Below are 27,906 nucleotides of genomic sequence, written 5' to 3'. Positions count from 1 at the left end.
TAATTTAAATTGATTTTCCCCTTCCCCTAAAAACGGTTTTGGGACCTTGTAATGTTAAATCCTGTTTCTTTGGTAAAATGAATCTGAAGCTGGATTGGGGCTGGGCAAATTAACATTTCAATGACTGGGTGGGTAGAAATTCTCCTGCTCACGGTTTCAGGTGAACCCTCCAAGAATTGGTTGATTTGCTAATTCAGTCCTATACAGTTGTATGTTTTCCAAAGGGTTTTAGTTTTTTGTATTTGAGGTTTGGTTTTAAGTTAACATTTACTGAATCTCAATGTAAATAGCAAGACTTCCTGTAACTGAAGTTTTCTACGTTTTCTTTTTCTAACCCATTTTTATTTTGTAGGTTTTTATTGTTGTAATCAAGTTTTTTTCAGTTTTTCCTTTTTTACTAACCCATTTTTATTTTTAGTCTATTATTCCGTTTTCCTTTTTCATATTTGGCGCTTTTCTTTCTTTCTCTTTCTCTCCCTCTCTCTCTTTCCCTCTCTCTTCTCTGTAGATTTGGTTGGGAGTACTGTGGGTCTCATGATATTGTGTGGGAACTACTGTCTGAATTCAAGGGTTGCTGCTGAGCGAGAGGTTTTTGATCAGTCACTGCAAAAAGGGCTTTGTGTGCTGTTCAGCTTGACTATATAGAATAATATAGGCAAAGGAAAGTGAGTTGATGAGCTTTTTGTAAGGAGACAAGGTGATATATATCACCCAAGCATACCAATAGCTGTGTAAGTAAGCCCTTTCCCCACAGGAGTACTGTGTGTTTGTTTCCTGTGCGCCCCTCGTCCCCACAGAAGGTACTGTGTGTTCTCTGTGTGTACCCTGTCCCCACAGGAGTACTGTGTGTTTCCTGTGCGCACATTCCACTCCAATTGGAAGCCCTAGCCTGTGGTCAGGTCACTATTCAGAGCCAAAACCGAGGCTGGTATATCTCATTAGGAGACTCTGAGGGCCGCCGTGTGTCAGTGAGAGCCCTTTTCCTCACAGAGTGGACCATCCCCAAAGAAGGAACCTTTTGAGGTCTGGATTGGGAAAAAGTTTGTCTGTTAATTCCCCACTAGACTCCAAACTGTGGCTGCACAAATCCATCGATCTCTAGCAACAGGGCATTCAAAAGTCCCAGACAGTGCGAACTAACACTGTCATGTGCTCCAGTCCCGCTAAGAATGCAGAGTCTAAGAGAAGTGTGTTTCTTTATTTCTCTCTCACTCTCTCTCTCTCTCTCTTTTTTTCTCTCTCTCTCTTTTTCTCTCTCTCTTTCTTTTTCTTTTTCTCTCTCTCTCTTTCTCTTTCTCTCTCTCTCTTTCTCTTTCTCTCTCTCTCTCTCTCTCTCTCTTTCTTTCTCTTTTTCTCTCTCTCTCTCTCTTTCTTTCTTTCTTTCTCTCTCTCTCTCTCTCTCTTTATCTCTCTCTTTCTCTCTCTCTCTTTCTCTCTCTCTCTCTTTCTCTCTCTCTCTCTCTCTCTTTCTCTCTCTCTTTCTCTTTCTCTCTTTCTTTCTCTTTCTCTCTCTCTTTCTCTTTCTTTCTTTCTTTCTTTCTTTCTTTCTTTCTCTTTTTCTTTCTTTCTTTCTTTCTTTCTTTCTTTCTTTCTCTTTCTCTCTCTCTTTCTTTCTTTCTTTCTTTCTCTCTTTCTCTTGCTCTCTTTCTCTCTCTCTCTTTCTTTCGCTCTCTCTTTCTCTCTCTCTCTTTGAGACAATGCACCATGTTGAATCCAGCTTCTCTTCGTCCTGGTTTTAAGGATGATGAAAAGGGGGGAAAGTGGTGCCGAAAACAACGATCTTCAAACTTTTTACTAACCATTCTAACATCTCAACTGTCAATCAATTTTCTAACCTAGTAGGAAATTATGTTGAGAACCATCACAACTGCCTTTTCTTTGACGGTAAAAATCACTGCCGATCCATGGCCTAAATGTTTCGCTATAACCCTTATTCCATCAAGGAGGCCCCACGGGTTATCACCCAATGTCCACAACTGAGTTTGGGAGTTTAGGGAAATGCACATCAAACTAGCCAGGGCCACAAGGAGACATTTGTTGATAGCACTGGTTTTACATTCCTAGAGGGTAATATTAGCTATAGGTTTAATAATCGCTCTGGCTCCTGCTCCTCGCTTGTTAATCCTGTATGGGTGTCCGGACAGCTAGGCAGCCAGTAGATGTGGTAAAGGGCATAAGTTTGTGGGATCCTCCAGTTGTGAGGAAGGTATAACGGTCAACCTTACTAATGAAACCCCTGATCTCTTTAATAACAACCATAGAACAGATTATATCTGCTGGAAAGAAAGGTGTGACGTTCAGACTCGGGGAGCCATCCCTCAGTCTATTCAGTTATTACTGGAAGCCCATTACTGTCAGTAGTTCTTGTGCGGAGTTGACGGGTCCGTACTATATCCTATGTGGGTTAGCCGCTTATAAGGTAATTCCCCCTAATGCCAGAGGTTCATGTGTCCTGGTGAAGCTTGTCCCTGTATCTTACGTTGCAGCCGATTGGGAGAAACTGATGGTGTGGAAGGAGTGAGATGTTCCTGATGTCTAATCGACCGAGTTACCGAAGCCTGAACAGACAAGATGCCCTGAAGACCAAACCATGGACCAGATGCAGAGGATTCCAAACCAGCCAGCAACCAGCGCTAAACACCACCTCCTGAGTCAGCTCCCGAAGAAAAGATTTGTTTTTGAGCTACGTGTCAAGATTGACTTTCTATTTTCCATCATCTGTTTTGTTTTATGGATTCAGGATTTTTCGTAGACAAGACAGTTTTTTTTCAAAGAAGAAGATCGAGATTCGTCGAGGGACACTGGGGAGCATATGACAAGAGGAGGGACTGTTGTGGAAATTTTATTAGGATGTGTTTCTAATATATTGTGTATTGTCATCATGTCTCTCAGTGTCAGGGTAAACCATTGGAGTGGATATCTTCCTGTGTATGTCCTGTCAAAGCTGCTGGGTGCAGAGGTCTCCGTCGGCGAATGATCCATGTGCTAAGCACTGGGCTGTGGGCCGGGTGAGACTGATGTGTTCAGCAGAGCAGTGTTTTGTTGGCTGAGGTATGGACGCCGGCTAGGGCCCCCGCGCAAGACGCAGATTTTTTGGTTCGGCGTGGATGCATTAGTTAAGAGTACAATATATGAAAGGAACTTGCGTTTGTTGTCTCTAGTGCGCCTGATCAGCCGCTGGAGATAATGACGTTGTCTTGTAAATATTTACAGGAAAGTAGGCCACAGCACTCTTTTCATAGAATGGCGAGGGTGGGTGCACGTCCGGGTTGTGTTCTAAAGCTCCACCTCCAGAACTGTAAGTGTCACAAATATTTAGACAGCACTCCTTTAGTGGTGATAATTAATGATTTTATTTCATGTTATTTCAGCCGGAATAGGTGGTATGTCAGTTGCAATGTTTCAGGCTTAATAATCGCCCTTCATCAGGCTGACAAGACATAATATACAGAAAGGAAAATTAGTATGGTGGCCATCAAGATCAATAATACATGATAATATAAATAGGTGCACAAATACATGATTATACAGCTAAAAATATAACATGAAAACAGGGGGGCTATCTGGAGGTTTCATATGATAATGTTACAGTCACATATACAATACATATTCCGAAGAGCTAAATTATATACAGTAGCACTGGGAGCAACTGTGCTCGGTACATACGTGCTAATGCTGTGCGCGCTGTAAACTGCGGCCAAAGAGGAAGAGATGGCCCCAGAGTATACTAGCACACAGACATCTATTGTTGCAATAAGTCATTTACTTTCTGTTATACATAACCGACGGATCCAGGACATCTCTCTCTCCCATAGCACCCCACATCAGGTAAAACGTTCAAGATCCAAGGCCACTTCTCGTGCCAGACGAGTTTTGACATATATCTTATCAAGTGTCCCTGCGGCCTCGGCTATGTTGGTCAGACCATACAGAAAATCAAAGAACGTATCTGCCAACATAAATAGAACATCCGTACCAAAAAAACAGACGCCCCTCTGGTTGAACACTTTTTGGAACACAAACACGCCATCAGCCAATTACGCTTCCAGATAATTGACTGGATTCCTCCTCTTAGACGAGGAGGGGGCCGTCAGGCGGTGCTACGGGAGAGAGAGATGTCCTGGATCCGTCGGTTATGTACCCTACAACCGGTCGGGTTGAATAAGGATTACCTTTAGGCTAATTATGTAAATAGTCTATTACAATGTGATTTATATTTGTTCCATGTATTTCTCTTATAGGACCAGAATTGTTCAGTAGTGGATGGTGACTTCCGCAAAGCACACTTTACGGTCCCAAGATACCTCACGTTGAGCATCCAAAGGGTGTAGTCAAGACAACCGGGTCCTCTACCTACCAACTCATGGTATTATCCTTACCCGTCTTCTGGATACAGAACATCATGCTAGTATCCGGTTTAGTGATCTCGCTCCTCTATTATCTAATGTGGACGCCTAGGTGATTACCTCGTCCAGCCCAGTCTACCTAGCTCCATGGCCATCCTCCTCTGATTCCCTTGGAACTATGTAACCTGGTTTAACTGTTAATTGGGGTTATACTTCTGACAGTTCTGACTTATCTGTCATCCTGTTGCTTATTATGTCACGTTATGTATTTCAATGGATACATATATACTTTTGACTCAGACAGCTGCTCACGATCTGATGCGCATGCATTCCATAGGGACACTGCTCTGCTTTTGCGCCCCAGCATCGCCCCTTAACTAGCGCACTGCCGTACTAGTAACTCCGCCTCTCGTAGTTCCATTAGGGATAGTGTGATCATGTGACCAGATCACATGGCACTCCAACCTCCGTGACACGCACGCCACTTCCAGTTACGAGTCCGATAACCGGAAGTGACGTATCGGCACACTTACCTAGTGTTAACAGACGCTCTAGGTCCCAGACCTCGCTCTGGTGACTGGGTACCACCCACCACCTGTACCACATGACCCCCACTCACCTACCACAGGCCACCAGGGGATACTTAAAGATGGTGCATCCCACATGCAACCAAGCGCCAGCTGTACACAAAGTGTGGTCCTCAGAGTGGTGAGTTACCTACCTATACTTAAATGTACTGCAGTTTACCTTGCTATCCAATATAGTTCCTCGTATTCCCCTTACCTTCAGAAGCCTCTTCTGCATCTCGATATATTCTGTCCTCAGATGGTTTATTATGCACTCCTAGGAGTTTTATTCTTGTTTCTTTTTCATACACTGTCTCATGTTGTCTCAGTCTTGTTGGATGGTGTGGTACTTGGGACTAACCGGTGGCAGCTCTCTGCCGCAGGTGTGCCCTGACTACCCCGCCAGCCAATACCAGTATTTATATGGCTTGCAGCCATAACAGAAAGTAAATGACTTATTTCAACAATAGATGTCTCTGTGTGCTAGTATACTCTGGGGCCATCCCTTCCTCTTTGGCCGCAGTTTACAGCGCGCACAGCATTAGCACGTATGTACCGAGCACAGTTGCTCCCAGTGCTACTGTATATAATTTAGCTCTTTGGAATATGTATTGTATATGTGACTGTAACATTATCATATGAAACCTCCAGATAGCCCCCCTGTTTTTATGTTATATTTGTAGCTGTATAATCATGTATTTGTGCACCTATTTATATTATCATGTATTATTGATCTTGATGGCCACCATATGAATTTTTCTTTATGTATATTATGTCGTGTCAGCCTGATGAAGGGCGATTATTAAGCCTGAAACGTTGCAACTGACAAACCACCTATTCCGGCTGAAATAACATGAAATAAAATCATTAATTATCACCACTAAAGGAGTGTTGTCTTGTAAATAAACATGCATGAGGATCATAGTAACTTTTGCTGGCATTGATCACTGAGCAAGGCTGGATAAAGTTAACTGCAGTGGTTATAGGATATATGTGTTTGTTAGCTGGCTATGTTATTCTAAGTGATAGTGTCTTCCTATGTCATCACTTCCTGCATCCTTGTTACATGAAGTAAGTGGTTGGGTGATGGGCCAGTCCCTTTTCTATTGTTACTGTGACTAAATAAAAGATGAGCAGACTGTGGAGGAGGGGCAGTGCTCAGCAAGAATTCAAAATGGTAACACCTGTGTCTGACTCTGACTGCGGTTGAGAGATTTGCCTGTCCTTACACAAAGTTTGAGAGCAGATTTCAACTATTTATTAATATTTCTACAACAGTATATCACACCCATGCTTCAATCATTTTTTTGGGGGGCAACTGGTATATCACACCAGTAGAATTTTTTGTTTTGTTCCAATAGCGTTTGGCACTCTGTGTAGCTGCAGTAAAGCAGCAAAATGGCAAACAAATGCTGTACTACCTAAACACACTATATACAGTTGCAATAACAAGTATGCAAACCCTTTGGCATGATATGGATTTCAGCAAAAATTGGTCATAAAATGTGATCCGATCTTCATCTAAGTCACAACAATAGACAATCACAGTCTGCTTAAACTAATAACACACAAATAATTAAATGTTACCTTGTTTTTCTTGAACACACCATGTAAAAATTCACAGAGTGTCAGCTAAAGACTTACAGAAGTCTCTGACATATGCTAACATCCCTGTTAGCGAATCTATGATACGTAAAACACTAAACAAAAATGGATTTCATTGGAGGATACCACAGAGGAAGCCACTGCTGTCCAAAAAAACCATTGCTGCTCGTTTACAGTTTGCGCAAGAGCACCTGGATGTTCCACAGCAGTACTGGCAAAATATTCTGTGGACAGATGAAACCAAAGTTGAGTTGTTTGGAAGAAACGCACAACACTATGTGTGGAGAAAGAGGCACAGCACACAAACATCAAAACCTTATCCCAACTGTGAAGTATGGTGGTCGGGGCATCATGGTTTGGGGCTGCTTTGCTGTGTCAGTGCCTGGACAGATTGCTATCATCGAAGGCAAAATGAATTCCCAAGTTTATCAAGACATTTTGCCGGAGAACTTAAGGCCACTAGCTGAAGCTCAACAGGAAGATGGGTGTTGCAACAGGACAACGACTCAAAGCATAGAAGTAAATCAACAACAGAATGGCTTAAACAGAAGAAAATACGCCTTCTGGAGTGGCCCAGTCAGAGTCCTGACCTCAACCTGATTGAGATGCTGTGACCTCAAGAAAGCGATTCACACCAGAATCCCAAGAATTTTGCTGAACTGAAACAGTTCTGTAAAGAGGAATGGTCAAGAATTACTCCTGACCGTTGTGCACGTCTGATCTGCAACTACAGGAAATGTTTGGTTGAAGTTGTTGCTGCCAAAGGAGGTTCAACCAGTTATTAAATCCAAGGGTTCACATACTTTTTCCACCTGCACTGTGAATGTTTACATGGTGTGTTCAATAAAAACATGGTAACATTGAATTCTTTGTGTGTTATTAGTTTAAGCAGGCTGTGATTGTCTATTGTTGTGACTTACATGAAGATCAGATCACATTTTATGACCAATTTGTGCAGAAATCCATATAATTCCAAAGGGTTCACATACTTTTTCTTGCAACTGTATAAAATAAATTATTTGTATATTACACCCCTGCTTCAATCAGTTTTTTGGGGGGGCAACTGGTATATCACACCAGTAGAAATTATTCGTTCCAATAGCGTTTGCCACTCTGTATAGCTGAGGTAACGCAGCAAAACCGCAAACAAATGCTGCACTACCCAAATGCACTATATAAAAAGTATATAATTGGTATATCACACCCCTGCCTCAATCAGTTATTTTGGGGTGCAACTGGTATATCACAGTAGAAATTATTTGTTCCAATAGTATTTGGCACTCTGTGTAGCTGAGGTAACGTAGCAAAACCGCAAACAAATGCTGACTACCCAAATGCACTATATAGAATGTATATAATCGGTATATCACACACCTTCTTCAATCACTTTTTTTTTGGGGGGGGGGGGGGGCAACTGGTATATCACATCAGTAGAAATTATTTGTTCTAATAGCACTATATAGAAAGTAAATAATTGGTATATCACACCCCTGCTTCAATCAGTTTTTTTGGGGGGGCAACTGGTATATCACAAAGAAAAAAATATGGGGGATTCAGCCTGCACAACCCCTAGCAGGTGCAGATTGCTATGGCGAAATACAGATACAAACGCAAGAACACAAAATGCAATCGCACACTGCAACCAGCACTCTGCCCTGCCTTTATGCTGGATGTTGAATAAGGCATTGGTGTACATTTTGGCCAAAGCGTAATAAGCCACTCACCACGTCAAGGTCGCCTTAATGAGTGGTCCCTAACACTAGTTCTTATCTTTTATGGGCCATGACAGCCACACAAAGTCCAGGGAGCGCAGGTACAGCATGCACGCCAAGCACAATCTGCTTTTAACCCCGTCCGGTGCCATTACAGCTTTCATCGGATCCAGGGATGCAAGTACCAACATGCATGCTGAGCCCACTATATACTTCTCCTGGAGCCTAATGGCTACTGGTAGGTGCTATATAAGCAGACTCAGTTTTATACTGACTTTAAAACCAGCCTCCAGGGCATACTAGCTGGTCAGGTGTGCATGACTGCTTGGAGATCGCCACACCTCCAATATATACTACAAAGAAAAAATATGGGGGATTCAGCCCGCACAACCCCTAGCAGGTGCAGATTGCTATGGCAAAATACAGATACAAACGCAAGAACACAAAATGCAATCGCACACTGCAACCAGCACTCTGCCCTGCCTTTATGCTGGATGTTGAATAAGGCATTGGTGTACATTTTGGCCGAAGCGTAATAAGCCACTCACCACGTCAAGGTCGCCTTAATGAGTGGTCCCTAACACTAGTTCCTACCTTTTATGGGCCATGACAGCCACACAAAGTCCAGGGAGCGCAGGTACAGCATGCACGCCAAGCACAATCTGCTTTTAACCCCGTCCGGTGCCATTACAGCTTTCATCGGATCCAGGGATGCAAGTACCAACATGCATGCTGAGCCCACTATATACTTCTCCTGCTGGTTGCAGTGTGCGATTGCATTTTGTGTTCTTGCGTTGGTATGTCACAGCAGTTGAAATTATTTGTTCCAATAGCATTTGTCGCTCTGTGTAGCTGTGGTAACGAAGCAAAACCGCAAACAAGTTCTGCACTACCTAAATGCACTATATAGAAAGTATATTTTTGGTATATTACACCCCTGTTTCAATCAGTTTTTTCTGGGGGCAACTGTTATATCACACTAGTTGAAATTATTTGTTCCAAAAATGTTTGTCACTCTGTGTAGCTGCGGTAATGCAACAAAACCACAAACAAATGCTGCACTGCCTAAATGCACTATATAGAAAGTATATTATTGGTATATAACACCCCTGCTTCAATAATTTTTTAAGGGGGCAACTGGTATATCACACTAGTAGAAATTGTTTCCAAGAGCGTTTGGCTCTCTGTAGCTTCGGTAACGCAGCAGAACCACACATAACCGCTGCACAATAGAAATGCTCTATAATATACTTTCTATTAGAAAGTATATTATAAGTATATTACACCCCTCAGTAAGTCACACCCATCGATAGTACACCTATGCCAGTCCTTAAAAGGACTTTTGTGGCCCTATTAGCTAGCGTTTGGGTTCCCTAATAGTCTGTTCCTGCTCCACACAGCAAGCTCTCCCTACACTGACAAAAGACTGAATGTAAAATGGTGGCCAGATCGGGTTTATTTATAAGGTAGGGGGTATGTCCATGTGCTGAAACGTTACAATTGGCTGTCCTGTACCACCTGATGGATGGGTCATGGGTCAAAGTTCTTCACAATGTAAAATAATATGGCGCCGGTGGACATCGACGTGAAACGACCGCCGGACGAACCTCAAGGCCTTACTTATGACTTTAAGGACAGTTTTGTAAATGGCAGTTTTAAGAATCTGAATTGTGTTTTTATAGAAGAATTCAAATATGGTTGGGAATAGCAAAAACTGGCTATGACTCCCAGCATGCACAACTTCTTGACTGTTCTCAGATATCTCTTAGAAGTTAATGGAACTTGCTGGGAGTTGTAGTTTTACCACAGTTGAAGTGCCAGAGTTTGCTAATCCCTTAAAGAACGGTTTTAGGGTGCTTTCATACGTGCCATTTTGATGCAGTTTTAGAAGTCATTGTCACTAATGTGTGAAGGGAAGCAATGAATATAGGAAAGATTCTAATTCTCCTCCTTTGGCCTCATGCACACGACCGTTGTGTGCATCCGTGGCCGTTGTGACTTTCAATGGGTCCTTGAAAACTCGGAAAATGCACCGTTGTTCATCAGAGGCCGTGATCCATGTTTCCTGTCCGTCCAAAAAATTGGACCTGTCCTATTCTTTTGACGGACAGCGGTTCACGGACCCATTCAAGTCAATAGGTCTGTGAAAGAACATGGATGCACACAAGATTGGCATCCGCATCCGTGATCCGTGGCTGTAGGTTACTTTCATACAGACGGATCCGAAGATCCGTCTGCATAAAAGCTTTTCCAGAGCTGAGTTTTCACTTCGTGAAAACTCAGATCCGACAGTATATTCTAACACAGAGGCGTTCCCATAGTGATGGGGACGCTTCTAGTTAGAATATACTACGAACTGTGTACATGGCAGCACCCAATCTCTTACAGGGGGCTGTGATCCGTACAATTAACTCCTCAGGTGCCGCACCTGAGAGGTTAATTGTGCATATCATAGCCCCCTATAAGATATCAGGGGCTGCCAGGCAGCAGTAGGCAGACTCCCCCGGCCCCCCCTCCCTCCCTCTATTGTATTATTTTCATTGGTGGCACAGTGTGCGGCCTCCCCTCTCCCCCTCCCCCCCTATTTTCATTGGTGGCAGCGGAGAGTTCCGATCTAAGTCCCAGTTTAATCGCTGGGGCTCCGATCGGTAACCATGGCAACCAGGACGCTACACTGTGCCACCAATGAAAAGAATACAATAGAGGGAGGTAGGGCGGGCGGGGGGAGCCGCACACTGTGCCACCAGTGAAAAGAATACAATAGAGGGAGGGGGACCGGGGGGCGCACACTGTGCCACCAATGAAAATAATACAATAGAAGGAGGGAGGGGGGGGGGCGGGCCGCACACTGTGCCACCAATGAAAAGATTACAATAGAGGGAGGGGGGGCCGGGGGGGGGCCGCACACTGTGCCACCAATGAAAATAATACAATAGAGGGAGGGGGGGCCGGGGGGGGGGCCTGCACTGGCCACCAATGAAATTAGAACTGGGGAGGGAGGGGGGTCTGCCCCCTGCTGCCTGGCAGCCCCTGATCTCTTACAGGGGGCTATGATACGCACAATTAACCCATTCAGGTGCGGCACCTGAGGGGTTAATTGTGCTGATCACAGCCCCCTGTAAGAGATCGGGTGCTGCCAGGCAGCAGGGGGCAGTCATGTACACAGTTCTTAGTATGTTCTAACTTGAAGAGTCCCCATCACCATGGGAACGCCTCTGTGTTAGAATATACTGTCGGATCTGAGTTTCACGATCTAACTCATATCCGACAGTATATTCTAACATAGAGGCGTTCCCATGGTGATGGGGACGCTTCAAGTTAAAATATACCATCGGATTGGAGAAAACTCTGATCCGATGGTATAATAGGGACTCCTGACTTTACACTGAAAGTCACTGGGGGACGGATCCGTTTACAATTGCACCATATTGTGTCAACATCAAACGGATCCGTCCCCATTGACCCACGGAAGAATAAACGGACACGGATCACGGAACTACAGAACCTGTTTTTGCGACCAGAAAAAAAAACGGTCGTGTGCATGAGGCCTTTTCTGAATCCACATCTAGTTTTAGCTTCAAAACTGCATGGAAAAACTGTATCAAAACAACACATATGAAATTATCCTTCCCCACCCACCATAGTCAATAGAACAATGACTTACCTGATGATATATATTCTCCCAGTTGTCCCTGAGTGATCCCCAACTGCTTACAGTTGATGCTTTCTTGTCCAGATAAATCCTGATGTGTTCTTCCAACTCATGGTTCACCTGTTCTAAGGCTCTCACTTTATCTATGTACTCCACCAAGCAGCTATTCAAAGATTCAAATGTGGGGGCTCTTCCTCTTTCCAAGCTTTGGGTGACAGGAACAGGTGGGCCAGAGCTGCGCAGTCCCTGCATAAAAACACTGCTGATACCCAGGGCCCGTCGAGAAACCCGAGTGCCAAGACTACTTACACCTCCAGTTGGAACACTTCCTACATAGACACCTGGTGGCCTGGGGAGGTTACTTGCGCTGCCAATGCTGACTCTACGATTGGTAGCCCCAGGACACTCAGCAGAAGACAAAGCGGGCTGCTGCCCCAAGATAGATGACCTACGTCTTGGTAAAGGCATTGCTGCAGGAGACTCTCTCTACACTGTTCCTGTTCTCAAACAGTCTGGGTTGCCTTCTCAACGTTAGGCTGGTTTTTTTTTGGGGGGGGGGGGGGGTTTACATTTAATTTTTTAGGATCACAACTTGTCACACGCAGTTCTAGAACATGATGTTTGTACTATTTGTCATGGAGTGTTCTCTCTCATTGTTCTATGGCTTCCACTGTCTCAGCAATTCTTTTCAGGATTAATCTGATTGTTGTGCATAAAAGTCCCATGAAAAGCAGTGAAAGTGAATATGTGGCCATTTGATACCTGTCACTAAAGCAGGTTTAGGGCTATTTTTTTTTTTATATAGGGAAGGATCATACATGTTACACATTCATTTGTGATGTAAACAATACAGTATGATTGCTGTTTGTTATGATTTTCTTATGTGTACTTTGCCAGTTTAGGAAGACAATATAGAAAACACTTTGATAAGCTTAGCTAATCACATCTCTATTAAAAGGAGTTTATCCCTTCCAGAACATGGAATATTAAGTGGCTTAATTTAGACTATTAAAATTATACAAAATTATAATCTTCTTTTCATTTTTCATAATTTCCATAGCCTTATGTTTTTCTCATTGGAAAAGGTGGGGATCATATAAACAAATAAACAAAAGTTATACTCTTCATTCTTTGACTTAGTTGAGCAGCTTCTTGCAGTGACCCGTGTGGATCCAGTTGTCTCGTCCCTCGAACTTCAGAGAGGTTGGGGTCATCAGCAGCACCTGGAATGGCCCATGGTATACTGCTGCTATGTTTCATGCTATACATGAGGCCTTAATATACATTTTGATCAAAATGCATATGCCCACTCCCTACGACAAGTTTGCCTCCTCGAGTGGGAACCTACTCTACAGCAGCCATTGTTGCTTTGGTGCTGTGCTGGTGGCTTGGTGGGACCCAGTGCCAGGGTGGCTTTGCCAGGCAGCGGGGGTGCTGTTTGGCTGTTGGGTTCCGCCACCTGCTAATGCAGTGCTGCAGCGCTAGTGGTTCATGTGTAGCTCTGCGCCAAATTTAGGGTAGGTTCCCACTCAAGATATATACAAGATATATACAAATGTTTAATGTGTGGCATGCAACATAGGGGGCGGTATACCATCAATTGCGCTGAGAAGCGATGTTAATTGTGCTGAGAAGCAGTTATTAGATCAAAGCATAGTATGAGTGATGTGCGATCCAGATTCACTCCTATTTTTTGGATATATTTTTGGACAATCTGTCCCTTTTTTCCTCTCTGGTATCAGCACTCCTCCCCATTCTGCCCAGGTGATTTTAATTAGCAGGAGTCTACATAAGGGTTCACATGGCTCATCCCTCCTTGATGCAGTGCCAACACCATGTTCTTCCCGTTGTCGGTCACCATGGTTCAGATTTTGAGTTGTCGCAGAGAATGCGAGGATTTGATTTGTTGAGGAAAGACACAGAGCAGTTCCTCCTCTGTGTGACTCCGTTCTCCCAGGAAAACGAGGTGCAGAACAGTGTGACACCGCTGTGCCCTGCACATGTGGTATGCTGGAGGGGCACTTTGAATTGTCCCTGCAGTGGAGGCTGAGGACACGGTGGAGGATGAGGAGGCAGAGGCGGACATTGTCGCAGGACCGACAGTGTGAGAACGTGGAGGCGGAACATGTATTTTCCCTGACTGTAGCTACAGCTCCACATGTTTGCACTGCTGTGCACTTTGGCAGACACCGACAGGCCCACCTTCTGTTATACATACATGTGCAGGGGTGGTAGTGCCTTTTTGGCAAATAAATGACGGCTTGGGACTCTCCACCTCGGCTCGGCACAAGCCATCAGTCCTCTGAAGGTTGAAGAGTCCACCACTTGGAAAGGGAGGGACTGCAGCACCAGCAACTTGGCCAGGAGCACATTCAGCTTCTGCGCCGTTGCATGAGTGCACGCATACTGTTGTCTCTTGGCAATCACTTTGGTGATCGATTGCTGACGGAATGATAGACGAGGAGTAGGAGGAGGAGCAGGAGCATCAGGACCAGCAGATGATGGGAAGGACAGACATCTCCCTTCGGCTAAGGTGGTGGCGCCTTGACTGGCTGAAATCGGGTGTGTGCCACTGGGTGATGCAGCGGTTGCTGCTGCAGGCTGGACCACCATATCGGAGCTAGTGTTGGATGCGAATATTCGAATTGCGAATATTAATCGCCAATATCGGCACTTCGAGAATTCGCTAATATTTAGAATGTAGTGATATATATTCGTATTTTCGAATATTCTAGATTTTTTTTCAGCAGTAACCTCCCTTCTTGCTTGTGGGCCAATGAGAAGGCTGCAATGTCTTTGAGCTTAGCAACATCCCTAGCAACCAATAGGAAAGTTGCCTACCCCTTACTATATAAGAACCTCTCCAGCAGCCATTTTCTACAGTTTTTTAAAGTTCTGAGAGAGACAGCAGTGTCATTACTTTGCTCTGTGCTTTCCACACTACATTAGATAGATAGATAGTTAGATAGCTTATATACAGTATATAATACAGATAGTTAGTGGGAGATAGTCAGTGTAGGTTATATCCTGATATAGTGTAGCTGTTGAAGCGCAGGGTGTTAGGTAGTGTGATAGATTCTGCTGTCCATACATACATGCAGACATGCTAAAATGTAAAGTTTCACGTATTGCGCCAAAATATTTGCATCATTAGTGCCGATTAGCGCAATCGTGAATATATTGGAGCACTCTTAACTGCATATAAAGCCATTTTTAATGTTCTGTCATGCTTAGGCTACTTTCACATTAGCGTTCAGGGCTTCACTTGTGAGTTCCGTTTAAAGGCTCTCACAAGCGGCCCCGAACGCATCCGTCCAGCCCTAATGCATTCTGGCGGCGTTTGGCCTCCGCTCTGCTCAGCAGGCGTTCGGGTGTCTGCCTGGCCGTGCGGAGGCAAACGGATCCGTCTAGACTTACAACGGATCCGTTTGAATTTGACACTATATGGCTCAATTTTCAAACGGATCCGTCCCCCATTGACTTTCAATGTAAAGTCTGGACGGATCCGTCTGCAGCTACTTTCACACTTAGAATTTTTTTTACAATATAATGCAGACAGATCCGTTCTGAACGGATCCCATCGTCTGCATTATATGAGCGGATCCGTCTGGGCAGACCTCAGACGGATCCGCTCTGAACGCAAGTGTGAAAGTAGCCTAACCATTTTCTCCAGTCTCAGGAAACTTCTAGCAGCTTGGAAAATGTAGCAAAAGTGACCCACGCCTGTATTTTGCATGCATTGCGCAAATATTACAGTGCCCATTTTTCGCAATCAAGAAAATAATCTTGAATTTGTGAATATATGACGATTATTCACCCAAACATTTGTGAAATATCGCAAATTCGAATATTGCCCCTGCCACTCATCACTAATTGGAGCCACGGTTCTCCAAGGCCACTTTATGGTGACGCTGCATATGTTGACGCAGGGTCGTCAACATATGGCCAAAATTGGCACCCTGGCCACACTTCACCTTTTGCCCAAAGAATCTATGAATCGCCATGTTCACCCAACACTCGGCATTGACTGACTGCTACCGCTGCTGCTTCCGTGAATCCCTGCACCACTACTTTCCAGGCAGGTAGGCTCCTGCAAATCGGGTGGTCTACCCTGGGCTTGTTTGGCTCCCGACCTCCCACTGCTGCCACCCTGCTGACTCCCAGCCACGCTAGTGACTTGCTGGCTCCGTCGCTGCCTCACGGGCAAACTGCCACCCTCTTCTCCCGATGATGATGAAGCCCCTAATTCACCCAGCTCCCAAGTGCGATCAGCTACATCATCATCATCGAGTACTGTCTGCATGTCACTGATGTCCTCCTTAACGGTCTCTGGGTCAGGAGCCTGACCGCTAGCAACACCAGCTCCCACGCCACTCTCCTCATCACTATTTGCCCACCTACCTGAGGAAGCGACGGATGTCTCCTCCACATCTTGGCTGGCCAGTAGCTACTGACTGTCCTCTAGTAGCTCGTCCTCGCTGTATAGTGGAGTGGAGCCCACAGCATATAATATTTGTTTGGCTGAGGGAACATAAAAGGACAGAGGCAGGAGGTTGAGTACAGGTGATAGCACAGGGCCTGCTCCCGGGCCATGCCAACTAAGGCTACTTTCACACTTGCGTTTCACGGATCCGTTTGAAAGGCATATCAATAAACTGACTAAACGGAGCCAAACGGAAGCCATTCAGATGATGCGTTTGAACGGATCCGTCTGTATTATGGATCCGTTTGTCACGTTGGTTTCCGTTTTGTCATCCGTTTAGCGGATCCATTTTGGAATGAAAAGCATTTCTAGGTTCCATCTTCATTTATTCAGATCCATAGGGTTGTAATGCTCCTATATTTCTTCAGGGCTATCTTGTTGAAATTCATAGCTGGTCCGACTTTGATAATGGACCACACCTTTCGGACTCTTGTACATGACTACATGCACTTAAAGATGTATAGTGTTCGTTAGCGGGCCATATTTCCCTGATCGTCATTATTTGTGCGTACGGGAGTACAGAGCATCATGATGCTGACCATGTTGTGCCGCAAACTGGGCTATTGTCCCGCACTCATATGATTTATTAGTGCAAGACTATATCCCCGCGGGCAGCTCAACTTGCACAGAATGATTGTACACTATGATGCTGTGTACTCTCGTGCGCACGATCAATGCCACTACGGGACATATGGCCCGCTCACGGACCATATGTCTCTTGGGGCATACAGTCGTGTACAAGAGTCCTTAAATGGGTTTTCTCATCTCATACAATGGGGGCATACCACTTTAAGATATGCCTACATTGTCTTATAGGTGCGGGTCCCACGGCTGGTACCCTCACATATATTGAGAACGAAGCCAAGAAAGTAGATGAGGTTGCACTGCGCTGCCGCCCTCCATTCATTTCTATAAGAGAGGCGGGGATTAGCACTTGGTGGTGGACATACTATGGGAAATTTCTTGTCCTCCAGCAACAGTGCTCCCCGCTCCGCTCTCGATATAGGTGCGGGTCCTACCAATGTTACCCACACCTATCAGACAATGGGGGCATATTCAAGTGAAATCCCCTTATTGTCTATGCGAATACCCCTTTAAAAACTGTACGTCCCTTGCGTGTCCCTTGTGGTAATCACACTAGTTATATTAGCGTCATCGGGAAATCATTAAACATTAAAATCACAATTTATTCATGAATTCCTGATGATGCTGATGGACCGTGACTCCCACAAGGGCTCATATGAAAAGGCACAAGATTAAACAATGAACAAGCATTTGCTTGTTCATGTGCCAATCATAGGGTCTGCGATCAATAAAGAGCCAAAAGATAGCTCATTATTGATGGTCATGTTTTAATGGATCTTACGACATTGGCACTAATGCTGTTTTGATATAAAAATTACCAAGGGTGTTATAATAAACACACAGTAGTGAGACTAGGGTAGTTTTAATTTCAACACAGCTATAGTGCCAAGGTTCCCTGTACAGGACAATAAAAACACAGACACAGTGCAGTAAAGTATAATTTTTAAAAAAAATTTAATACAGAAAATAAAATAAATATAAACATACATTTTTTTTTCCATAACTTTGAGGGGAGGTGGACTGTTGTGGACTCGATGGTCTGGGGCTGGCAATGGTAGCCCCCCTGTCCTGGCGATCCACTGAGGTGAAACTACGGGCCACAGGAAAGGATGCAGGGCATAATTGCGGGGTGTGGATAAAGGAAGGGTCTGAGGAGGAGGGGACCTGAGCATGTGTAGAGGTGGAGGGAGTTTGAAAAGAAGTAGGAGGAAAATACGGGGCAGGAGAAGAAAAAGAAGCAGAAGGAAACACATGCTCGGGGGGGGGTGGGAAGGGAAAGGTTGGCGGTACTGTCCACTGGTGTGGGATGGGGGGTAGGTGTGGGATGGGGGGTAGGTGTGGGATGAGGGTGGGGGCGGGTTGGGGGTAGTTCATGATTTCCCATGACCCGTTCTCTAGCATGATCTTAAACTCATGCAACTGCTCGGGCGTCATTGAGTCCATCAAACTGATTATGCTTAGCCCGTAATGGTAGTTTGGGCTGCGTTGAAACGCCGGACTCCGCCCCCTCCCAGCGGCGAATAAAGTCAGCACCATACTCCATCTGATGTTGGGCAAAACCTTCTAGAGCATCGGAAACAACCTCTACAAGGTTCGCATAATCAGCTCGATTTGACTTACCGGATCTCTGCCCGCTCACCAGGGCTCTCAAATTTTGACGAAAACTTAAGAGCCTCTGTTGAGCGGAGGGACCCGGTAGGGGACCCGGATTATCCTGAGCTGATACATGAGGGACAGGAGGGCTGGCGCTGGCGATCTGTTCCGGTTCCGCCTCAGGAGGTTGGTCAGGCTCCCGAGTGCTGCTGGCACTTCTGTAGGAAAAAAATAAGGAAAGTTAGGAATTGTTCTTTAATTAAAACATCCATGTTCTATGCTATGTCTACCATATACTATAGGGGGCTGGCCAAAACAGGGGAGCCAAACACTCCGCTGACTCAGACAGCCCCTTACACTCAGACGGACTGTAGGGGGCTGGCCAAAACAGGGGAGCCAACCGCTCCACTGTCTCAGACAGCCCCTTACAGTCAGACGGAGAGAAAAGTTTTCCCGCTGACTGTAGGGGGCAGGTCAAAACAGGGGAGCCAAACGCTCCACTGTCTCAGACAGCCCCTTACACTCAGACGGAGAGAACAGTTGTCCATCTGACTGTGGGGGGCTGGCCAACACAGGGGAGCCAAACGCTCCGCTGTCTCAGACAGCCCCTTACACTCAGACGGAGAGAACAGCTGTCCCTCTGACTGTAGGGGGCTGGACAAAACAGAGGAGCCAAACGCTACCCACAGCCCCCACAGTTCCAGCCACAAACACACCCGCAGTGCCAGCAGACCCCACAGTTCCAGCCACAAACACACCCGCAGTGCCAGCAGACCCCATAGTTCCAGCCACAAAAAACCCTGCAGTGCCAGAAGCACCGCACAGTTACAGCTGCAAACACCCCCCGCAGTGCCAGCAGCAACCACAGTTTCAGCCACACACACCCCCACAGTGCCAGCAGACCCCACAGTTCCAGCCACAAAAACCCCTGCAGTGCCAGAAGCACCGCACAGTTCCAGCCACAAACACCCCCGCAGTGCCAGCAGCAACCACAGTTTCAGCCACCCCCCCCCCCACAGTGCCAGCAGACCCCACAGTTCCAGCCACAAAAACCCCTGCAGTGCCAGAAGCACCGCACAGTTCCAGCCACAAACACCCCTGCAGTGCCAGAAGCACCGCACAGTTCCATCCACAAACACACCCGCAGTGCCAGAAGCACCGCACAGTTTCAGCCACAAACATCATCGCAGTGCCAGCAGACCCCCCAGTTCCAGCCAGCCCACCCGCAGTGCCAGCAGCCCCCCCAGTGCCAGAAGCCCCCCAAAAAGGCAGCCCCCACCACCAGTACCAGCGGCCCCCACTGTTCCAGACACACACACCCCTTCCCAAGTGCCAGCAGCCCCCCCACCCTAGAAATAGAGAGATAGATAGATAGTAAAAAAAGAAAGATAGACAAGCAGACAAAACTTCATATACTTACCAGTCTCACCAAGTTGATAATCCAAAATGGCCGACGATGAGGGGGAGAAACAGGAAGTTATTGGGCATGCGCAGAGACGTGAACGGTTTCTAACGGATCCGTGTCAAAGCGGAGCCAGGACAGATGCATCCGTCCCCATTGACTTACATTGTAAGTCTGGACGGATCCACATGGATCCGTCCAGGCGGACATCAAAACGCTGCAAGCTGCGTTTGGGTGTCTGCCTGCTGAGCGGAATGGAGGCCAAACAGTGCCATACTGATGCATTCTGAGCGGATCCTTATCCACTCAGAATGCATTGGGGCTGTACGGATCCGTTCGGGGCCGCTTGTGAGAGCCTTTAAACGGAACTCACAAGCGGAGCCCCGAACGCAATTGGGAAAGTAGCCTAAGGGTTGTGTCTGACGAACTCACCGACTCTTGGCTGGGGGTGTCTGATGTCACTTGAGATGAAGTGGTTGACCGAGTCAACCATTCAAGAACCACTGGGTTGCTGGTCAAGACACGACCGCTAGATGTCAACGGGAACTCAGTCCTCTTGCTGCGACTCCTACTGCTGCCACGCCCCCTTACTCTGCTGCGATCTGTGCCTGAGCCAAAAACATTTAGGCCTCTGCCACTTCCCTTTGCAGGGCCTGGCACTTTTCTGTCTGACATATTGTTAGATCAAATAAATAAATAAAAAGGAAATTAAAACACCCCAAAAAAGTCTGTAATTTTCTCACTTCACCACACAACGACTAATAAGCCCTTTTTTCCCCACTAATACACACCAAAAAGGGCTTTAGAACATATAACTGCACCGCTGAACGTCAAATAATATATATATTTTTTCCCACTAATACATGCCAAAAAGGGCTTTAGAACATATAACTGCACCGCTGAATGGCAAATAGGCCCTTATTTTTTTTCACTTATACATGCCACAAAAGGCTTTAGAACATATAACTGCTCCACTGAACGGCAAATAATATATATTTTTTTGCCACTAATAAATGGCAAAAAGGGCTTTAGAACATATAACTGCACAGCTGAACGGCAAATAATGCAGTACATATATTTTTGCAATTAATAAATGCCAAAAAGGGCTTTAGAACATATAACTGCACCGCTGAACGGCAAATATATATAAGCCCTTTTCCCCCCACTAATACAAGTCAAAAAATGCTTTGGAACAAAAAACTGCACCACACAAGGGCAAATAAGACGTAGAAATACTTCCTTGTAATAAACCCTGTTAGTGGCTGTATCAAACAAAACTTGCACCCCAATAACAAGAACGGTTTGCCGGAATTACAGAGCTGTAGAATGACAATTTGGATCCGCAGTCAGTGCAGCAAGGTGTAATAGGATTGTTCCTATTACCCAGGCTGTAAACTCCCCTACTGAACCCTGTTCTGCTTCAATACTGTGGAATGATTCATCCCTATCCTTTCCCTGAACTTCTATACAGCAAAATAAAAGTTTTAAAGTCTTTTCTACCACTGTCTGACGTCTGACCCTGCACTACGTACACTGGAAAATAGCTGAATCCAAGATTGCTGAGGCTATTTATAGGGCTTTGACATTACAGGGCTGACTGGCTGCATGCATGGCATTATGGGAGATACCGCGTTCTCAGAGTTCCTTGCTCCATGTCCTAACACGTGCAGCAGCCATTTCAGGAAAAAATACGATTTGTTACCACAAAGCGTGAGGAAATTCCGATTTGGTGTGAACCGAATTTCTCCTGAAATTCGAATTGAATTCCACTTCATCAACTTCGATTCGCTCATCTCTAATAGGTAATGTAGTATATGTTACCTGCATTCCTATGTTATCACAGATGACAATGATAATCCATGTGGTGGATGTCACCTGCAGTCCTATGTAACACTATAGATAACAACATGATCTCATACCTCCCAACTTTCCAAAAAGGGAAAGTGAATAGGTTTGTATCTGTGATATAGTGCACACACACTGCAGGTGCCTGTATATTGTGGAACTGCAATTTATGGCCCATCTGCAATAAGGGCATGGACGACTTACAATCATTTGAATGGGGCCTTAATGACAGGTTTGGTGTCATCACTGTTCCCCGCCATTTCAATCAGGTGTCTGCTGTTTGATGCAGCCAGCACCTGCTGTGTATGGGGCAGGCTCACCACTGCAGTCTGCTCCATCCATTGTCTCAGCACTAGTGATGTCCCGAACTATTCCCTGGCGAATAGTTCCTGGCGAACATAGCTTGTTCGCGTTCGCCGCTGCGGGCGAACATATGCGATGTTCGGTCTGCCCCCTATACATAATCATTGAGTAAACTTTGACCCTGTACTTCACAGTCAGCAGACATATTCCAGCCAATCAGCAGCAGACCCTCCCTCCCAGACCCTCCCACCTCCTGGACAGCATCCATTTTAGATTAATTCAGAAACTGCATTCACAATGAGAGGAGGGAGAGTGTAGCTGCTGGTGATTCAATAGGGAAAGCGTTAGATAGGGCATTGTTCTGTGTCCACAGACTCATCTGCTGTAAGGACAGCGTCCAGACAGCACCCCAAAAAGCCATTTTCAGGGCTGGTACATCAGTGTGCTTTTTTTATTTTATACATATATATTGCAGTTGCCTGGCTGCCCATGTGTGAGAGGCTGCAGGCTCAGTCATAGACAGCACTATGTGCACAGTGAACACCATTCCTACAGGGTGTGACAGAAAATACCTTGCAGAAAAAAAAAATTCTATTGAAAGATTTTCTGTGATCTAATCACATTTGAAAGCCCGTGTGTGTCAGGCCCACACATACTGTATTGTGCCCACTGGCTGGTGGCTAGGCCTCCACTCATACCATTACAGGGTGTCATTCACTCAAATACCTTGCAGAAAAAAAAAATCTATTTAAAAATTTTCTGTGATCTAATCACATTTGCAAGCCCGTGTGCGTCAGGCCCACACATACTGTATTGTGCTCACTGGCTAGTGGCTAGGCCTGCACTCATACCGTTACAGGGTGTCATTCACTTAAATACCTTGCAGAAAAAAAAAATCTATTTACAAACCGGATTCCAAAAAAGTTGGGACACTAAACAAATTGTGAATAAAAACTGAATGCAATGATGTGGAGATGGCAAATGTCAATATTTTATTTGTAATAGAACGTAGATGACAGATCAAATGTTTAATCCGAGTAAAAAAAAGTAAATTTGAGTATAACGAAGAGCTGGAAGACCAATTAACGCTAATTAGGTCAATTGGCAACATCATTTCGTATGAAAAGAGCTTCTCAGAGTGGCAGTGTCTCTCAGAAGCCAAGATGGGTAGAGGATCACCAATTCTCACAATGTTGCGCAGAAAGATAGTGGAGCAATATCAGAAAGGTGTTACCCAGCGAAAAATTGCAAAGACTTTGCATCTATCATCATCAACTGTGCATAACATCATCCGAAGATTCAGAGAATCTGGAACAATCTCTGTGCGTAAGGATCAAGACCGTAAAACCATACTGGATGCCCTTGATCTCGGGCCCTTAAATGACACTGCACCACAAACAGGAATGCTACTGTAAAGGAAATCACAGAATGGGCTCAGGAATACTTCCAGAAACCATTTTCAGTGAACACAATCCACCGTGCCATCCGCCGTTGCCAGCTGAAACTCTACAGTGCAAAGAAGAAGCCATTTCTAAGCAAGATCCACAAGCTCAGGCGTTTTCACTGGGCCAGGGATCAATTAAAATGGAGTGTGGCAAAATGGAAGACTGTTCTGTGGTCAGACGAGTCACGATTCAAAGTTTTTTTTGGAAATCTGGGATGCCATGTCATCCGGACCAAAGAGGACAAGGACAACCCAAGTTGTTATCAACGCTCAGTTCAGAAGCCTGCATCTCTGATGGTATGGGGTTGCATGAGTGCGTGTGGCATGGGCAGCTTGCATGTCTGGAAAGGCACCATCAATGCAGAAAAATATATTCAGGTTCTAGAACAACATATGCTCCCATCCAGACGTCATCTCTTTCAGGGAAGACCCTGCATTTTTCAACAAGATAATGCCAGACCACATTCTGCATCAATCACAACATCATGGCTGCGTAGGAGAAGGATCTGGGTACTGAAATGGCCAGTCTGCAGTCCAGATCTTTCACCTATACAGAACATTTGGCGCATCATAAAGAGGAAGGTGCAACAAAGAAGGCCCAAGACGATTGAACAGTTAGAGGCCTGTATTAGACAAGAATGGGAGAGCATTCCTATTTCTAAACTTGAGAAACTGGTCTCCTCGGTCCCCAGACGTCTGTTGAGTGTTGTAAGAAGGGGAGATGCCACACAGTGGTGAAAATGGCCTTGTCCCAACTTTTTGGGGATTTGTTGACACCATGAAATTCTGATTCAACATATTTTTCCCTTAAAATGGTACATTTTCTCAGTTTAAACTTTTGTTCTGTGATTTATGTTCTATTCTGAATAAAATATTAGAAGTTGGCACCTCCACATCATTGCATTCAGTTTTTATTCACGATTTGTATAGTGTCCCAACTTTTTGGGAATCCGTTTTGTACAACTTTTCTGTGATCTAATCACATTTGCAAGCCCATGTGCGTCAGGCCCACACATTCTGTATTGTGCCAACTGGCTAGTGTCTAGGTCTGCACTCATACTGTTACAGGGTGTCATTCACCCAAATACCTTGCAGAAAAAAAAAATTTGATTTAAAATTTTTCTGTGATCCAATCACATTTGCAAGCCCGTGTGCGTCAGGCCCACACATTCTGTATTGTGCCCACTGGCTAGTATCTAGGCCTGCACTCATACCGCTACAGGGTGTCATTCACCCAAATACCTCGCAGAAAAAAAATCGATTAAAAATGTTTCTGTGATCTAATCACATTTGCAAGCCTGTGTGCGTCAGTCCCACACATTCTGTACTGTGCCCACTGGCTAGTGTCTAGGCCTGCACTCATACCGTTACAGGGTGTCATTCACCCAAATACCTTGCAGAAAAAAAAAATCGATTTAAAAATTTTCTGTGATCTAATCACATTTGCAAGCCTGTGTGTGTCAGGCCCACACATTCTGTATTGTGCCCACTGGCTAGTGTCTAGGCCTGCACTCATACCGTTACAGGGTGTCATTCACTCAAATACCTTGCAGATAAAAAAAATTTGATTTAAAATTTTTCTGTGATATAATCACATTTGCAAGCCCGTGTGTGTCAGGCCCACACAGACTGTACTGTGCCCACTGCCCACCACTTATATAGGGTGGCACAGTACCTTGCACGCATAGTAACACTTATCTAATAAAAAATGACAGGCAGAGGCAGGCCACGCCGCAGGGGCCGTCGTGTTCGTGGTGCTGTGATTTCCACTGGCCCTGGAATAATGGTCCAATGTACCCTGAACCCAAAAAATTCAGAGAAAATAGTTGACTGGCTTACACAGGACACCCAATCTTCAACAGCTTCCGCTAAGAACCTTGACGCACCATCCTCCTCCAGCTCAGCTTTGGTCACCTGCTTTCAAGTTACCACTCTCCCCCCCGCTGCCACCACCACCACTACCACCACTACCACCACAGCCACTTCACTTGATCCCTCAGAGGAGTTATTTACACATCAGTTGGATGAAATTAGTGATGCACAACCATTATAGCCAGGGGATGTAGATAACAGGGATATGTCTGAGTCAGGCAGCATTACACACATGGACGTACAGTGTGATGATGATGATGATGATGTTGTACCCACTGCTGCTTCCTTTGCTGAGGTGTCAGATACAAGTGGAGTGGTTGATGATAACGATGTGTCCATGGATGCCACGTGGGTGCCTGCTCGAAGAGAAGAAGAAGAGGGGGAAAGTTCAGAAGGGGAGACAGAGAGAAGGGGGAGAAGCAGGGGGAGGTTGTCGCAAGGAGCTAGTGGCACAGTCAGACAGCATGTATCGGCACCCGGGGTCAGCCAGACAGCACGCCAATCAACGCATGCTGTTGCCACCACCAGAATGCCGTCATTACAAAGCTCAGCAGTGTGGCATTTTTTTTGTGTGTCTGCCTCTGACAACAGTGATGCCATTTGCAACCTGTGCCAAAAGAAACTGAGTCGTGGGAAATCCAACACCCACCTAGGTACAACTGCTTTGCGAAGGCACATGATCGCACATCACAAACGCCTATGGGATCAACACATGATGACGAGTAGAAGCAGCACACAAGCTCAAAGCCACCATCCTCCTCCTGGTCCAGCATCTTCAGCCACGTCAACCACTGCTGTCCTCCTTGCCCCCTCTCAACCACCCGTCACTCCGCCTCTCACCTTGAGCAGTTCCATCTCATCTGCCCACAGTCAGGTGTCTTTAAAGGAAATGTTTGCGCGTAAGAAGCCAATGTCACAGAGTCACCCCCTTGCCCGGCGTCTGACAGCTGGCTTGACGGAACTCTTAGCCCGCCAGCCTTTACCATACCAATTGGTGGAGTCTGAGGCCTTCAAAAAATTTGTCGCTATTGGGACACCACAGTGGAAGGTACCCGGACAATTTTTTTTTTCTAATAAGGCAATACCAAACCTCTACTCAGTGATTGAAAAGGAAGTCATGGCATCTCTGGCATACAGTGTTGGGGCAAGGGTCCATCTGACCACTGATACCTGGTCTGCAAAGCACGGTCAGGGCAGGTATATCACCTACACTGCGCATTGGGTCAACCTGCTGATGGTTGCCAAGCATGGAATGCGTGGCTCTGCAGCGGAGTTGGTGACACCGCCACGACTTGCAGGCAGGCCTACTGCCACCTCCTCTACTCCTCCTACTCCATCCTCTTCCATAACCTCCTCCGCTGAGTCCTCTTCTGCTGCGGCGTCTGGCTGCACATCAACTGAATCCCCCCAGCTCCCCAGGGGCTATTCCACATCCCGGATACGACAGTGTCACGCTGTCTTGGGGTTGACTTGCCTGAAAGCAGAGAGCCACACCAGACCAGCACTCCTGTCCTCCCTGAATGCACAGGTGGATCAGTGGCTGACCCCGCACCAGCTGGAGATGGGGAAAGTGGTGTGTGACAATGGAAGCAATTTGTTGGCGGTATTGAATTTGGCCAAGTTGTCACATGTGCCGTGCATGGCACATGTGTTGAATCTCATCGTACAACGCTTTGTGCCTAAGTACCGAGGCTTACAGTATGTCCTCAAGCAGGCCAGGAAGGTGTGTGGCCATTTCAGGCGTTCCTACACGGCCATGGCGCACTTTTCAGACATTCAGCACCGAAACAACATGCCAGTGAGGCGCTTGATTTTCGACAGCCCGACACGTTGGAATTCAACACTCCTAATGTTCGACCGCCTGCTCCAACAAGAAAAAGCCGTCAATGAGTATTTGTATGACCGGGGTGCTAGGACAGCCTCTGCGGAGCTGGGATTTTTTTGCCACGTTACTGGATGCTCATGCGCAATGCCTGTAGGCTCATGTGTCCTTTGAGGAGGTGACAAACCTAGTCAGTCACACCGAAGGCACCATCAGCGACCTCATCCCATTTGTTTTCTTCCTGGAGCGTGCCCTGCGAAGAGTGCTGGATCAGGCTGTAGATGAGCGTTAAGAGGAAGAGGAAGAGTCTTGGTCACCATCACCACCAGAAACAGCCTTGTCATCATCGCTTGCCGGACCTGCGGCAATGCTGCAAGAGGCGTATGAGGAAGAGGAGTCAGAGGAGGAATGTGGCTTTGAGGAGGAGGAAGACCAACCACAGCAGGCATCCCAGGGTGCTCGTTGTTGTCACCTATCTGGGACCCGAGGTGTTGTACGTGGCAGGGGGGGGGGAAGAACAGACCGTCAATGACATCAGTGAGGAGGAGGAACGGGAAATGAGTAGCTCGGCATCCAACCTTGTGCAAATGGGGTCTTTCATGCTGTCATGTCTGTTGAGGGACCCTCGTATAAAAAGGATGAAGGAGAGAGACCTGTACTGGGTGGCCACGCTACT

The 27,906-nt window shown here is 45.9% G+C and overlaps 1 protein-coding gene across 1 annotated transcript in view; it reads right to left on the bottom strand.

Annotated features, from left to right (window-relative positions):
• BFSP2 (beaded filament structural protein 2) overlaps window positions 1-12,349 on the bottom strand; it is a 143,628-nt gene extending 131,279 nt beyond the window's left edge. Inside the window, exon 1 of the mRNA XM_044295310.1 lies at window positions 11,894-12,349. Within this exon, the coding sequence (XP_044151245.1) occupies window positions 11,894-12,349 (456 nt within the window). The remainder of the gene's footprint in view (window positions 1-11,893) is intronic.
• Between the last annotated feature and the right edge of the window lie 15,557 nt (window positions 12,350-27,906).

Source organism: Bufo gargarizans, chromosome 5 (genome assembly GCF_014858855.1).
Source record: "Bufo gargarizans isolate SCDJY-AF-19 chromosome 5, ASM1485885v1, whole genome shotgun sequence".
NCBI classification, from domain to species: domain Eukaryota; kingdom Metazoa; phylum Chordata; class Amphibia; order Anura; family Bufonidae; genus Bufo; species Bufo gargarizans.
The sequence above is the reverse complement of the archived record's forward strand: the minus strand, read 5'-3'. Positions and strand labels throughout refer to the sequence as shown.